Genomic DNA, 14,969 nt, shown 5'->3' on the forward strand with positions numbered 1-14,969 from the left:
GTGGTGTGCAGGTACACTGGCTTGGGCCACAGTGTGAATACTGGCATTCCCCTCAAGCTTCGTATGCTGGAACCTAATACACAATGACAGAAGTGCCTGGTGGGGCCTTTGGGAACGATTAAGTGATGAAGTTTCCAACTTCATAAATGAGATCAGTGCCCCTTAGTGCTCCCTGCCCTCTTCTAAGTGAGGATGCAGAGGAAAAGCACCACCTTGGAAGCAGAGAGCAGTATTATGAAGTACCTTAGACATGTATTTCCAATGTCAGGACACTCAGATCTAGCTGCGCCCGTGGACTGAATTGGATTCTATCTTATGGATACACTGTGATAAAAGTAACCATCCTATCTGACACTGGCAACTGCTGGATCCAGCAGTATGTGTAATATATCAGATACAGCCAACTATCTGCCCAAGATATTAAACCAGGTTACTTGTCACCAATGGTGAATGATGGATGCTGTTTCCTTACAACCTCATCAACTTTGAATAATAAATTTCTTAACTTTTCCCAATCAAATGAGTGAAAAATGACCTCATTTGTATTTTAACTTACAAGTCATTAATTATGTGGTTTTTACTTTTTTTTTTGGTACCAGGGATCGAACTTAGTTTCTACTTTTTGTAAATGATTTTTCTTCTGATAAAAGCCACTCTGCATTTTTATAATGGGATCATATTTAATTGATTTGTGGAAGTTATTTGTGACTTCTGGAATTTTACTATTTTGATATGTATGTTGCAAGTATTTTCTCCCCATCTTCTTTTTTTTTTGAGGGGGTGCTGGGGATGGAACCCAGGCCTTTGCATACGCTGAGCAAGTGCTCTACCACTGAGCTCTACTTCTAGCCCTCTCTTTGTCTATTACTTCTCTTTTAACTTCTTTGTGTTTCTTTTTTGAGTGATGTGGTTAGTTTAAAATTTTTATCAATACATGTTTGCAGATCTATCTATCTATCTATCTATGTATCATCCATCTATCTGTCTAAGACAGGGTTTTGATACATTTCCCAGGTTGACCTTGAATTCCTAGGCTCAAATAATCCTCTGGAGTAGATAGGATGATAGTTGTATACCACCATACCTAGGTCTTGAGTTTTAAAAAAAGCATTGTGTGCAAATATCATTAACAAAAACTTGTCATTTAAACTATTTTGAACTATACAGTCCAGTGGTATTAGTTACATTCACAGTGTTCTTTTTTTTTTTTTTTTTGGTACCGGGGATCGAACTCAGGACCTTGCGCTTGCCAGGCAGGCGCTGGAACCACTGAGCTAAATCCCTGGCTACATTCACAAAGTTGTGTGCCATCACCACCACTTTTATTTATTTTTTAACAAATACACAAAGCAGGGCCAGGGATTTAGCTCAGTGGCACTGTGCCAGCCTCAAAAGCACAAGGTTGCAAGCACAAGTTCGATCTCCGGTACCAGAAAACAAACAAATAAACAAAGCAAACAATCACACTAACAATATGTTCAGAGGGGCCACTGGCCAGGTCCATACATACAAGGGGGGGCAGTGCCAGCTTGGTTGCTGGGCTATGTGCCCCAAGGTTCTTTATCCCATGCATTTTGGGGATAGGGATGAACAGGGCACCGAGACTTCAACTCAGATTCATATTCATGAAAGAAACCCCTCTCCTTTCCTGCAAAGGTCTTTGATGGTACTACAGGGGTAATTTTTTAAGTGTCCCCCATGTTTAATGTTCTAGCTCTCTAGACTCTGTAGAGGGAAGCTCCCTGATGCCCTCTGTCCAGCCTCCACCCTGTCATTGGAGGGTGAATCTTCTCTTCTTCATTCTTCTGCTCCTCTCCTTCCACCAAGGAAATGCAAGTGTTGATAGGCAGTTGTGTCTTGTTCTGGGATGAGGCAGAAGGAAGGATAAAGAACTGGGCCAGAGAGGAGAGGTGAGAGGTTAACATAGCTGCTGAATGGGAGGTGGGTTTTAAAGCTTAGCAGCTCCCTCTCATTGCTTTGTGAAACACCTTATCTCATTTTCTCACTATGAGAACAGGAGTAAGAGGCTTAAGCTCACCAGCATCACCTCCCAGGGTGGCTGTGCACCTTCACACCTTCCATAGCCTGGTCCAAGCAGGAGACAAGCTCTCAGGAGCAACAAGCCTTGCAGGTCTGCTCTCCAGGATGGAATTTACTTCAATTCAGTACTGTTTCAACCAGCCTATAACTGCTGGTTTTTCTTACAGTGATGCTTTTGCTGCATGATTCTATACTCTCCTCTCCTGACATCCTCTAGGTTCTTGCCTGTAGCCAAGAGGTCAGCTGGGGAGGTACAGATAGGGTGTGGAGATTCAGGCATGGTCCAGCTGGTGGGCAGGGGGAACTTGGACTCTATTAAGCCTGTGATTCCTCTAAGCCTCACATCTCCCACCACTGCTCTGGTGCCCTAGTTATCTGGCTCCACCATAAGAAGTATTTTATGTCCATAAAGTGCCCATGGTGAGTGCTCAGAATTCACCTCTTGGCTGTGGCAGGTGGAGCTATTTCTCACTCCATGGAGGGGAAGAATTTGAGAAAAGATGAGTCCAGAGGAGGGTGGGTCAGGATTGTGGGAGGAATGAATGGGCCCAGCTAGTGACTTGAAGTGGCAACCAGTTTCTGCCTGTTTCCTTGCCTTCCAAAGCAGAGGTTCTCTCTCTTTCCCACCCTCTGCCACAATGGGGCCTCATCAGATGCCTTTCCCCACCATACTGTTCCCTGACTGCTGCCAGATACTGCTATATTCCAAAAATAAAAGACAAAAATTATACACACTCTGCTCCCTTGTTCTCCCTCCTTCTACTCTGAGCTTTGGGGTTGGGGGACTATAATGTCCCCCTCCAGAATCCCTTCTACCTTAGTCTGCTGCCTCTTTTCCCTAGTCCAGAGGAATGATTTGAATTCAAATGCTCTGTAACTTTCAGCCTCTTTACCACTCCTTTCTTGACCCTTCCTAACCCTTCCCAGACCTGGGGGACTCATTGTTTTTATTAACCTGAAGATAGAGGCTGTGAGCAGGGGCATCCCACAAGCTCTTTGGTCTCTCTTGGCTGAGGGGAAGTTGGGTGTAAGCAGGCTGTACCCTCTGGCTAAATAAATCAGTACCATGAAGAAAGCTGGCCTAAGGGTTAATGGCTCACATAGATCCCGGATAAAGAGGGTTAGGGTTAGGTTTTTATTTTTATTTTTTGGGGGGTGGGGGGTGGGACAGGGTCTCACTAGCAGTTCAGGCTGGCTTTGAACTATGTAGCCCAGGCTGGTAATCCTCCTGTCTCAGTCTCCTGAGCGCTGGGATTATAGGCATGTGCCACCATGCTTAGCAGGGTTAGGTTTTTAGAAAAAATTGTGTCAAAATATAGATAATATAAAAATTGTCATTTTAGCCACGTTAAAGTATACAGTTCAGTGAAATTAATTCCATTCACAATGTCATACATCATCACGACTATTTTTAGCCTTCCTCCTCTGGTACCAGGGGATTGAACCCAGGGCCTTCACACTGAGCTACATTCTAAGCCCCTTTTAAATGTTTGTTTTGATTGTTTTGTTTTAGAAATAGAGTCTCGCTAAGACATTAAGTTGTCCAGGCTGGACTCAAACCTGCAATCATCCTGCTTCAGTCTCCCAGGTTTAGGTTTAGATAACTAAACCTTTTCCACTGCCCCAAACAGGAATTCTGTAAATATTAAGCAATAATTCCTCCCTCTCCCTACCCCCTACCTACTAGTAACCTTTAGTCTATGTTCTGTCTCCGTGAAATTGCCTATTTTATATATTTAACACAACTGGAATCATATGATATCTGCCCTTCTATGTCTTATTTTACTTAGCATATATTTTCAAGGTCCATCCATATTGTATCAGAACTTCATTCTTTTTTGTTTTTCTTTAGTGCCAGGGATTGAACCCAGGGCATATCTCCCTCCCTGGCTCTACCCTTATTTCTCTCTACTTCCTGGATGCAATGCCCCTCTGCCATGCCATCTTGCCTTGCAACCAGCAGAATATGAAACCTCTACAAATTGTGAGCCAAAATAAACCTCTCCTCCCTTAAGTTGTGGGTGTTGGTACTGTGTCTCAGTGATGAGAAAGTGACTATGACACCACTCTTTTTCATCAACACTCTCACAGACATACCCAGAAAAAATGCTTAACTAGCTATTTATGAATCTTTAATCCAGTCCAGTTGACACTGAAAATTAAACATTACAGCATTATGTAAAAAATCAATTGGCCATATATATATGGATTTATTTCTGGGTTTCAATTCTATTCCACTGGGCTATGTCTACCCTTATGCCAGTACTACACTGTTTTGACTAAAATTTTGAACAATTTTCTTGCTTCTAGGAAATACCTAACTGCGGGAGACTGCAATATTGATTATTCCCAAAGCAGGCTGTAGAGTTAACCCCACAATTGGCTTGTTTTTAGAAGTGAGTCTGGCTGAAGCCTATGTGGCCAGGTCAGAATAACTTTCACCCAAATTCCATTCCCAGAACTAAAACTTTCTAACTAGAAGAACAGTGTTCTAATTGCAACCATATATTTTGTCTATTCTGTTCCTAATTGAGAATGCTTTGTTTTGTCCTTTAAGAGCCTTGTTTACATTAATTTCCATAAAAACCACATGTGGTCCTGCCCTTTCACATAGGTTACCTTTACCCCAATTGACTGCTAATAAAAATGAGTGGCTTGGGCTGGCCAGCACCTTTGTTGGTTGCACCGGCACTGGTTGTCCTGAGTAAATTGGGATTACACATATGCATCATCGCACCTGGCTGAAGTGAGCCTCATAATACAGTCTTTCATGTTCTAAAGACAAAATAAATATTTAGTCAGTCAATTATTTTTTCCTCATACACTATTTAAAAAAGATAAAATTAGGCCAAATGCCACAGGTCTGTAATCACAGTCTGTGGGAGGCTGAGGTAGAAGGACTGCAAGCTGGAGGCCAGCCTGGGCAACTTAGTGACTGAGCAGGACCCTGTCTCAAAATAAAATAAAAAAATTAAAAAATGGCCTGGGGCCGTAGCTCAGTGGGAAAGCCCTGGGTTTAATCCCCTGTACTATTTAAAAAAAATCATTTAAATAGTGGTCCATGAGTCAAAAAAGATTTAGGAAAAACTGCTCCCAATATAACTTCTCACCTGAGAGAAACAGCATGCCATATTTCATAGCTGGGCACAGTCATTTTCCAAGGCACACAGCCCAAGCATCTGAGCAAATCAGGGAATCCCTAAAGTGAATTCATCACTGTTACCAATTGGCCCTGGGTCTCCACAGCACTATGCCCATCTCCAGATATGCTTTCTGGTAAATTTATATCACCCACCTGCAACAGAAATTATTTCTTCAACAGGCAGGGCCTGGGCTGGCCCGGGATACTTGGGACCAGGCCCTGTCCCAAAGAGAACCCATGGACCATAGTAGGTTGGTGTGCTGATTGTGATGTTAGAGGATGTGTAGGGCTGTGGACCCCAGACTGTGTCACAGAAGCCTTAATTAAGTGCAGGGGCAAGGAAGTGTCCCTGGAGATGATTCATGAGGAGAACCAGGCTGATTTGAGTGGAAAGTGTTGCAAACATCAGACACAGCATGTGCAAAGGCCATCAAGGTCCAAGGCAATGACAGTGTAGGCCATTTGTTCACTGTTGTTTCAAAGCAGAGGAGGGTACACTGTCCTTGGGTATCATTGGCTTTAATGCTTTCCAAGTCTTGTGACCCATCCCCACCAGAATCACAGCAGACCTGTAACCTGCAGGACCTGAAAGGCTGCTCCTCGTTGCCCAGTTTCTCTTCTTTTCTGGCGGTGGCCAGGTCGACCTTTACTTGAAGAGCAGAACTTCCTGGGCCTGCCCCAGGGTTCCTCAGGGCTCCTCAGGGTTATGCTGGGACAGTGTGATCTCTTCTTTCATTTCTCAACCCAGTCTGAGTCTGTAGAGCTCTGGACAGGCACCTTTAGAAACAGAAACAGTTCCCCTGCAACCCATGATTGCTCCTCCAGAGGCTGCCCAAAGATGGGAATCACTGGGCCCTGAGTCAGGATACTGAGCCAGGACACTGGGCTGCTGGCCAGCTCAGCACCCACTCCCTGCAACCTCAGGCAACCAAGTCCTTCCTCTCTTCTGGGCTAGGGGTTTCCAAATAAAACCAGGAGCATCCCTTTTACTCTTAGGGACTTACTCTAAATTTTCCTGCTACCAACTGAGCCCTTTAAGCCCTGCTCCACCAGTCTTCCCATAGGCTGTTCTAGCAGCCCTCCCTTGTCCTTGCAGCTCCGAACCTGCTGGGAATTTTTCTGTCTTTGAACGCCTGGACTGGGTTTTTCTTTTTTTCTTTTTTTTGGTACCGGGAAACGAACTCAGGGCCTCGTGCTTGCCAGGAAGGTGCTGTGCCGCTGAGCTACATCCCCGGCCCTGGACTGGGTTTTACTGTAGTTTAGAGTCCCCTTTTCTTTCCCTATGGCCAGCTCTGATTTCACCGAACTTAATGCCATCACCTCCGGAAAGAAAGTCTCTTCTCTTCAATCTATTCTGCCTCTGTGCTTTTGTCATACCGCATGTGCCTTGTGGTGTCTGTGTTCTCTCGGAGTCCGGATCCGGAGTCCGGATTTCTGACTGGAGCGTGGGGACACGGGAGAGCATCTTCTTTGAAGCTTGGGCCGGGCGCTGTGGGGTTAAGGACCTGGGCCTAGTGGCCCCGCCTGCGGAGCGCACCAGCCGGCGAGGGGGAGGCCGCCTCGGAGGCTCCGACCCTGAGCCCCTCGTATCAATCACCCCAGACACCGACGGGAGCCCCTCCGAGGTAAACGATTTGGTGGGCCTCAGCGGCGTAGACCCGAGGCGGCTTTCCCAAGCCCGAGTGGAGCGCTCCCCCGTGCGCACGCTTGGTACTACCAGGGGAATCCCCGCGCGGCCCCGCCCCTCTGGTACTTGCCTTCTCCGGCTGGAGCGCGCACCGAGCGAGTGGAAGACGGCGGCCATGGCGGGGTCCGGGGGCCTCAGCGTCCCTGACGCCCCAGCTGCCCTCTGGAAACGTCACATCATGCGGGAGCTGCGGCAGCGGGACCGCACACAAAAGGCGCTCTTCCTGGAGCTGGTGCCGGCCTGTGAGTGCGTCCTGGGGGGCCTTCGAAGGTGGCGTGGAGGAGACGGGGCTCCAGGAGCAGGGCGCGGGTTTGTCTTGCTGCTCTGCGCCTCAAGTGCCCCAGCGCCTTCTCGCTTCCGAGGCCCTGTGCCTTGTGCCTCGAACCTGTCCGCTACTCCTCACTTCCTAGAGGACGGAATTCCTGCCTCTTCCAATACAGGCTCTGCTGCTAACTCCCTCCTGGACGCAGAGACCCCTCCTGGTATCCCTCAAGGCTTGGCTTTGCCTCCCACGAGCTGACACAAGTTTGTCTCTAGTGTTGGTTTGCAGGCTTTCCTGTGCTTCCTCTCCTGGGCGGTCCCCAGGGTAGATAAGGCCTGGTTAGTCCATTTGGTCCCCGTGGACCAGTGGAGGAAGGCAGGACTGTTCAGAGTAGTACTTATTGGCAGATCCAGCGAAGGAGGAAACTGAATCTCGGGCTCTGCCACCCATAGGTGATCCTGGCGCAGGTTCATGGAGCATTTCTGTGCCCATCGGACCCCTGCCTGAGAGGGAACCAGGAGCCCAGATTTCTTGAGGGTGCTTGCAGAGCTCTGGGAGGTCGGACTTTCCAAGAGCTCTTTCTGGGCTGCTGGTCAGGAAGGGGTGTGGCAACAGGTGTGCATACGTGTGCGGGGCCTTTGGTCACCTGAGATGTGTGGTTGAGGCTGAAAGTCTAGCCATAATCTCTGGTGCTCCATCATGGGGCTAATCTTGGTGTGCTCACACATTCACATCTGCTCTTATCCTGGGACCTTTCTCTGAAACCTTCCAGGGAGGGCGGGTCCTTTCTCATCAGCATGGGCGGGGGCGGGGGCGGGGGCGGGGGGGGGGCACCTCCAGGTAGCCTGGCTTCTGCACTGCTCTAATGGTTATGGAGCTTCCTGGTTAGAGGAGGGAATACACACCCCCTCCCCAGCTGCAAATCTGAGGGCCTGTAGAGACTTAGAGGACTGCAATGAGACACTGAAGTTCCAGTCATCTGTTGTCTTGGGCAGTTCAAGCCCCTTGCCCCTAAGTTTCAGGTTTCTTATTGGTAAATAAACACAGTGGGGCCTTCTTTGGATTTATTGATGGGTGGGAACCAGTGCAGTGCCCTGGGGGCTGAGGTGGGGGTTTTTGTGAGGACTAGGCCAGACTCAGGGACCTCAGTCAAGGTGACAGCCTGGGCACTGGGTGAAGGAAGGCAGCTGAGGAGCCCAGGTTTACCACTGGCAGCCTAGAAAAGAGGAAGTGACCATGGATGGGGGGGTGTGTGTCCCAAGGTCAAACCACCAACCTAAGAAAGTCTGTAGGATAATTGCTCAAGGACTTTTGACCTGGGGCTATTTTACACCAACTCTGAGGAAGTTAGGATTACTTCAGTGGAAGTTAGAGCCCTTGGAGGGGAAGTGACTTGCTGAAGGCTAGATGCAGGTGAAGTTTTTTGTTTGTTTCAATTCGCTGTGGAGCCAAGCAGTACCTGCCATCCCTGTCACCAGCCGTGGTGGTCCTTCTGCCCTGGGAGAGTAGTCTTCTTTTCCTGGGTGGTCCCAGAGTTGGGGTGGGGGGAGCTGTAAGGAGGGCCAGTATTGTGAGGAGGCTTGTGCCAGGGTGGAAGGACCTGTAGCACTGCACAAATATCCCTCAGGCAAGGGGCATTGCACAGTCCCCAGTAGCTTTCCCATTCCCAGCATCCCTGGGATCCTGCATCCAGTGGTCTCCCGGGGAGTGTCTGTCTCTGTCCCAGGCTCACCCTCTTGCACCCAGATAACCATCTCCTAGAGAAGGCTGAGCTGCTGGCCACATTCTCAGAGAAGCTGCATCTGGAGCCCAGCAATGTCACTCCTGCCTCCGACCAGGGCTCCTGGTGAGTGTATGTAAGGGGTTGTCAGTACCTGGTCCTGCCCCAAGCACCTATGCTGGGTTCATTCTCTCCCTGGTACCTCATTTCCCTGGTTCATGATTGGGTGCATGGTTGGGTGAGCCCCTGACCCCAGCCCTACCCCAGCTGCTTAGAATTTGCTTTTTCCCTACCCATCTCTCTCTGCATTTGCCTGTCTCCTTCCCTACCCAACCCTGTGCTCCTCCCCTTCTCACTCAGTCTTTTTCATCTTCTTCTTCCTTACCCAGTATCTACAGAAAGGGTTGTACTCCCAATTCCAAAGAGGGAGTGGAGACAAGAGCCAGGGATGGGTTGGAACCAGAGTTGGCATGTGCTTCTTGAGAAGGGTCCTGAGCCAGGAAACCCAAGGCCTGGAGAGTCCCAGAGCACAAGAGTCACAGAAGCTCATTTCTGAGACTTGGTTTTTTCCTTAACTGCTTGCTGCCCTCCACCTTCTCCCAGAGAAAGTTAATGGCTCTTATTTCAGGCTCTTCTTGGGGCACCTGCTGGGGGCCTTTGGGCTGTGGGATGAGTGGAGAGGTCAGGGTCAGGAGCACCACTCTCTGATTGGCTGGCAGGGAGGAGGAGTCACGGCCTGAGTCAGACCAGGTACCATCACTGGCCACTCTGAAGGTGAAGTGGCAGGAGGAAGAGGAGGGGCTTCGGCTGGTCTGTGGTGAGGTAAGCTGGGCAGGGATCCAACAAGGGGACAGGGCCAGGACCCAGAACTGCAGCAGGGAGATACAGTTTTCCAAAGGTGCCAGCGAGTGTACAGCACTTGCTGTGTTTGCCACATTTCCCGAATCCAGTGCTGCAAGAATAAGCCCCAGTGTGTTTCAGACCCGGACTGAAGTGGGGTAGGGGTCAGAGTGGCATCTCAGGATGAAGTGGGCTCCAACAGTGGCTGGAGGGAGACAAGATCTCACAGTATCGAGTGGTGCTCAGGGGCCTGGAAGTCTGTCCTCCCTTCCAGGTAGGTTAGCTTGGTCTGCTCACTCCTGCAGTCACCTGCCCACTCCTCATCCCTTGCCGAGACAACCCCTGGGCGCAGCACCATGTGACGCTTAATACATACGTGCAGGCTAACTGGCTAGGGGTGATGTACTCCATGGCAGCATGTGGGACCTCCACTTGACATGATTGCCCATCCTGTCCCTGCAGTGCTGCCTCTTGGCTTCTGTTTCACCTTAAAGCCTCAATTCTGTGTCTCTTGCTTCTGAGCTTCGCTCTCTGGGTCCTTTGCCTTCTCACTGCCTCCATTCCTTTAAATGTGAGTGTTCTTGGAGCTGAGTGGGCTCACTGGCCAGTATTTGCTGACTTTGCTGACTCCTAGACTTATCTCCAGCTCAGCCTTCTCTTCTGAGCTCTGGACTCTCTTGCTCAGCTGCTTTTTAGACATCACATCTACAATCAGTATCTCCCCCATAATATGGTCAACATCACATTGAGAGTTGACTCCCTGCACAAACTGGGCTGCAGATTATCTCAGTTAATCCTCCAAAACTTCATAGTTGCAGAGGAGGAAAATGAATCTTAAAGAGGCAGAGCCCAGATTTGAACTTCCAAATCACTTCCTGTGATTTCCATTCATTCTTTCAACAAATATTTATTAACACTTATCAACAAATATTTATTAACAGTTGGTACATACAAGGAACAGGGAGTGCAACCACAAAGAAGACCTAGCCCTGTGGGGTTTCCACAGGAGGAGACTGAGGGGTGTTGTTTACAGCATGCCAGCTGACCTGCCCTACGAGCATGGAAATGGGCTAGGAATGAATTCAATTGCCACTGTTGTGGTTGCAACTTGATAATGGTGTGACATTATCACATGTGTAGAATTGTGTAACTATCAGGAGGATACAGCACTATTTCATTACCACAAGATCTTTTTGCTACCTCTTTTTAGTAACTAACCTCCCTCTGCCCAACCATCGCTAACTAGTGGCAACTACTAATCCATTGTCTACTTCTATCATTTGAATTTTGACAAGTATCAAACAAAAAATATTGAATGGTATAAATGCAAATGGTAGGTGAGGAAATGAGATGGTGATTGGATCGCTCAGTGGTGAAAAGAATGTGTTATAGCTGGGCTTGCTAGAAAAGTAAGGCCCAGGCCCCTTACACCGGGAGTCATGTCACTGGCGGTAAACAGCCTCAATCTGTCTTTGCCAGGCCCCAGTGAGAAAATACCAGGATCAGGTTAACAACAAAAGCCCCCAGCTTCAGTTATTTACCGGACTAGAGGTGCTCAGAGTCCGTGGCCCTCATGTTCCTCTTGCCACACTGGTGAGCACTGCCTTCCCTGGGGTCGGTCTTCTCCACTGACCCCTCGGCACCAGAAGGAAGGAGAAGGACTTCTCTGTGGCCTCCCTGGCTCTCGGCTCTCCATTGAAGGATTGCTAAGTGAGGCAGGGATACAGATGAGATGACCCTCACCCCATGGTAGGCAACTCCAGCATTCATTCTGGGCCCTGTACTCCCACACATTGGTCCTGTTCCTAGCCTTGTGTGCTTCTGCTCTCCAATACCTATGCACGAGTCAAGTCACTTAACCTGTCTGTGTCATTGTCCTCATCAGCAAAATGAAGATTGTAGTGCTTATCTTATGGTGTGATTATGGAGATTAATAGTTAATATGTGTAGAGTGTTAGAATAAGGCATGGCAGCATGGCACATGTAAGTGCTAAGATAAACATTTCCTGTTATTTGAACTACTTCTCATAATAATTTGGTGTTATCCTATGAGATAAGCACTATCATTCTCATTTTATAAGTAAGGAAAAAGATTCCTCTTGCCAAGGTTAAATGACTACCCCAGTGTGTGTGTGTGTGTGTGTGTTTTGTGGTACTGAGGATTGAACCTAAGGCCTTTGCACTGAGCTACATCTTCAGCCCTTTTTATTACTTTAATTTTTTTTTTTTTTGGTACTGGGGATTGAACTCAGGTCCTTGCGCTTGAGCAGCAGGCGGCGAAACCACTGAGCTAAATCCCTGGCCCTATTACTTTAATTTTGAGATCTTACAAAGTCACTAAATTGCCCAGGCTAGGCTTAAACTTGCAATCCTTCTGCTTCAACCTCCCAGGTTGCTGGGACTATAAGAGTGAGCTACCATGCCTGGCTGGCTGCAGCAATGCATTCTCATGGCAGATCCTAAACCTCACTGGGCGTCTGGTTTCTTGTCAGGAAGGGGGTAGGTGTGTGGGGTAGCAGGCTCCTCAGCCCAGAGAGGCTGGAGAGCCTGGTGTGAGTCCAACAGAGGCACCCATGCCCTCGGCCTCGCCTCCAAGATGGCCTACCAGGTGGTTGAGAAGAGCGCAGCTCTGGGCACCCAGCAGTTGCAGCTGGAGGAACGGCAAGGCAGGTGAAGCACCCGGAGGGACCACGACCATCCTTGCTGGAGGTGGGGGGGGAGGATGACGTGGGCCCAGAGGTTTCCCCAGGTGGTTAAAGGGCCCTCTGTCCTGAGATTGGGGTCAGAGGACGCGCGGAGGGGCTCTGTGGCCTGGCTTGGTTGAAGATGTAGTGTAGCCATCTGGGGGGCTAAGGACAGGTCTATCAGCCCTGAGTGGGGTCCCATAGGACCGTGACCCACCCACAGGCCGCCCTTCCACCCTGCAGGCTGGCGGTTCTGGAGGCCCAAGTGGCACATCTGCAAGAGGCGCGGGCAAAGCAGACCCAACTGGTGGAAGAGCAGCGGGCGCAGAATGTGGTGCAGCGGACGGCCTACGAGGTCCTGCGTGTTCGCACCGGGAACCAGGAGGCGGAACTGCGCAGGCTCCAGGAGGAGGCCAGCTGCCTGCTGGAGCGGCTAGTGCAACTCAAGGCGCGAGCTGCCGACGAGCTCAACCTGCGCCTTGAGCGCCTGGAGCGGTGAGGGAAGGGGGACCCACCCCTTTTGGGGTAGATCCGCCCCTTTTGGGTAGTAGGCGCCGCCCCTCCTGGACGTGTCACGCCCACACGGGGAGGAGTCTGGCCTTGCCCTCTGGGCCAGCAGGTAGGCTCTCCGGGGAGAAAGGAGAAGTCTGTCCATAGCATGAAGGCGGGGCGTTTTGTGTTCTACTTCAGTGGCAAGCTCCACAGTCCTGACTTGAGGAGGTTTTTCTCACCTCCCCCCCCCCCGCTCCCCAGGGCCAGTCAGGCTCGGGTGTCTCAGGAGCTGAAGAAGGCTGCCAAGCGGACAGTGAGCATCAGCGAGTAAGAGTGGGGAGAGGCGGGGTTTGACCTTTGTATCGAGGCGCTGCCCTGCTGTCGGGCCTCTGCTCACATTTGCCCGCACCCCTTGACCCCCCGCACATCTGCACCTGGTTACTCGTACCTGCCTGCCTGTACCTGTGCACGGTTGCAGTACCAGGGTCCACAGGTGATGGGGCCACTGGGCCCTCACAGGTGCCTGCTACTCATACTCCCACACGGACCCCTCATCTCCACTGTGTCCAGTGCTGGTGCAGGGAGGGGCTGGCCTGGTCCCTTGGCCTTCCTGAGTTTCATTCTCTCTTCTAGGATCCCAGACTCCCTAGGCAAAGGGATCAGGGAGGGCACAGAGGCTCTGACCCTGGCTGCTAAGCCAGACTCCCTGGAGAGCAAGGCTTGTGAGAAGTGGAAGAGGCCCTTCAGGTGAGGATCCAAGTGGCTGTCCCAGAGCACTCAGCTGGGCTCTACACTAGAGGCTGTCGGTCTTACTCTGGCCTTGGGGCCAGCTTTTGGGGTGTTGGGGAGAGACAGAGTAGAGCCAGGGCTGGTCTGATCTCCAGTGCCTGGAGCGAGTTGGGATCTGTCACTGAGCACTCACCCCAGCGCTCAGTGGGAGCACAGGACCAGCTCTCTGGGGTGGGGAGTAAGGCTTGTGAAGTGGTATCACCAGGAGGGGACAGGGCAAGGCCCAGGGCTCAGCTGTCCCAGCCACTCGTATGTGTAAGCACAGGTGTGCAGGTGTGTGCATACCAGGACTTAGGTGGGCACCCCTGATTATGAACATTGGAGCATGTGTAAATACGGGCCCACACTGCTGAGATCTGATTGGGGCTTTCATCCTTGGGTGCCCTTCTGCCCAGTTTCCTCAAGTCTTGTTTTGTTTGCCATTGCAGCTGCCCTCCCCTGGCCCTCTCTCCCACTCTGGAGTCTTTTCTCAGTCTTTCCTTGCAGGTCTCTGGTGTCCAGGCCCTGGGGCATGAAGGAACTTTGGGCTAGGGGCATGAGACACTAGGGGCAAGATGGGCCCCAATGGGCCAAGATATCCAGGACTCACCTTCTCTTGGGCATTTCTGGCATCACTCAGTAAGCCTAGGCTTTCCCTCCCCACTGCCCCCAGCCTTGTGCTGTCTCAGCCTGGGACACTTTCACCCCTCCCCACTGGCCCAAGCCCAGTCTCCCATGAGCCTTTGTTAGTGAACCCCTTGGGGGGTGAGGCAGTTCTCACTATCACGATGGAGACTTAGGGAGCCTTTCATTGCCAAATCACTCCCTCCCTCTCCCTGGGTTAGTCTGGGTCATTATGCTCCTGGTTTTCAGGGAGTCAAGTTTTTATTCCATGTTCAAGAGGTTACGAGCCTCCCGGTTTCCACCAAAGTGTAGGGAGTGAATGAATGCTGTTTGTACACCCACTGGCCGGTCCCTCAGCACATCTCTCTCGGTTCTGCCCCAGGTCTGCCTCGGCCACCTCTCTGACACTGTCCTGCTGTGTGGATGTGGTGAAGGGGCTGCTGGAGTAAGTGTGTGTGCATACGTGTGTGAAGGGGCTGGGCCTGTTGCAGCCCCATGTCAGGCTTCCTAAGTCCAGGCTTGTCTGTGTATGTGCCTCAGTTTGTCTGTGCATATGGTGCCTGCTGTCTGTGTGAGTCTGTTTGGGCCCAGAATCAGGAGCTGGATGTATGGCTTCATTTCCAGTCCATTCCCAGCTATCTTCCAAGGCTCTCCGCTCACCCAAGATCTTCACAGAGGACCAAGAGCTCCAGCCTGAGTCTGTATGGGAA

General features: G+C 50.4%; 2 protein-coding genes across 21 annotated transcripts in view; one reads left to right on the forward strand and one right to left on the reverse strand.

The window, feature by feature from the left end:
• Window positions 1-1,195: 1,195 nt before the first annotated feature.
• Window positions 1,196-6,986, reverse strand: LOC110345568 (uncharacterized). Of its 2 annotated transcripts, none has more exons than XM_087211923.1 (2): window positions 6,560-6,986; window positions 1,196-5,959 (listed from the first exon to the last, which is right to left on the reverse strand). In XM_087211923.1, exons 1-2 carry the CDS (start codon window positions 6,984-6,986, stop codon window positions 5,922-5,924), a joined length of 465 nt encoding a protein of 154 aa, XP_087068049.1. In that variant the 3' UTR covers window positions 1,196-5,921. The 2 variants fall into 2 exon arrangements, with proteins under 2 accessions (XP_087068049.1, XP_087068048.1); XM_087211922.1 differs by having other exon boundaries at window positions 6,503-6,986.
• Atg16l2 (autophagy related 16 like 2) overlaps window positions 6,957-14,969 on the forward strand; it is a 47,965-nt gene continuing 39,952 nt past the window's right edge. For 16 of the 19 annotated variants that reach the window (XM_087211899.1, XM_087211898.1, XM_087211897.1 and 13 more), the window contains exons 1-8: window positions 6,957-7,111; window positions 8,878-8,977; window positions 9,571-9,673; window positions 12,288-12,361; window positions 12,619-12,870; window positions 13,066-13,194; window positions 13,501-13,614; window positions 14,642-14,704. In XM_087211899.1, the coding sequence (XP_087068025.1) occupies window positions 6,985-7,111; window positions 8,878-8,977; window positions 9,571-9,673; window positions 12,288-12,361; window positions 12,619-12,870; window positions 13,066-13,194; window positions 13,501-13,614; window positions 14,642-14,704 (962 nt within the window). In that variant the 5' untranslated portion in view covers window positions 6,957-6,984. The remainder of the gene's footprint in view (window positions 7,112-8,877; window positions 8,978-9,570; window positions 9,674-12,287; window positions 12,362-12,618; window positions 12,871-13,065; window positions 13,195-13,500; window positions 13,615-14,641; window positions 14,705-14,969) is intronic. The other 3 variants (XM_004863281.4, XM_013065028.3, XM_013065030.3) reach the window with 2 other exon arrangements.

The sequence above is a fragment of the Heterocephalus glaber genome, unplaced genomic scaffold (assembly GCF_053883595.1).
Source record: "Heterocephalus glaber isolate CG9 unplaced genomic scaffold, H.glaber_assembly_v1.0 deba00001428, whole genome shotgun sequence".
NCBI lineage: Eukaryota > Metazoa > Chordata > Mammalia > Rodentia > Bathyergidae > Heterocephalus > Heterocephalus glaber.

Bases quoted from the DNA above. Each gene is read 5' to 3' on its own strand.
- LOC110345568 (XM_087211922.1), bottom strand. From the start codon at position 6,986: ATGGCCGCCGTCTTCCACTCGCTCGGTGCGCGCTCCAGCCGGAGAAGG. The intron at 5,960-6,502 runs GTGATGGCATTA...CTGTTTCTAAAG, and splicing joins AAGAGACTTTCTTTCCGGAG to GTGCCTGTCCAGAGCTCTAC.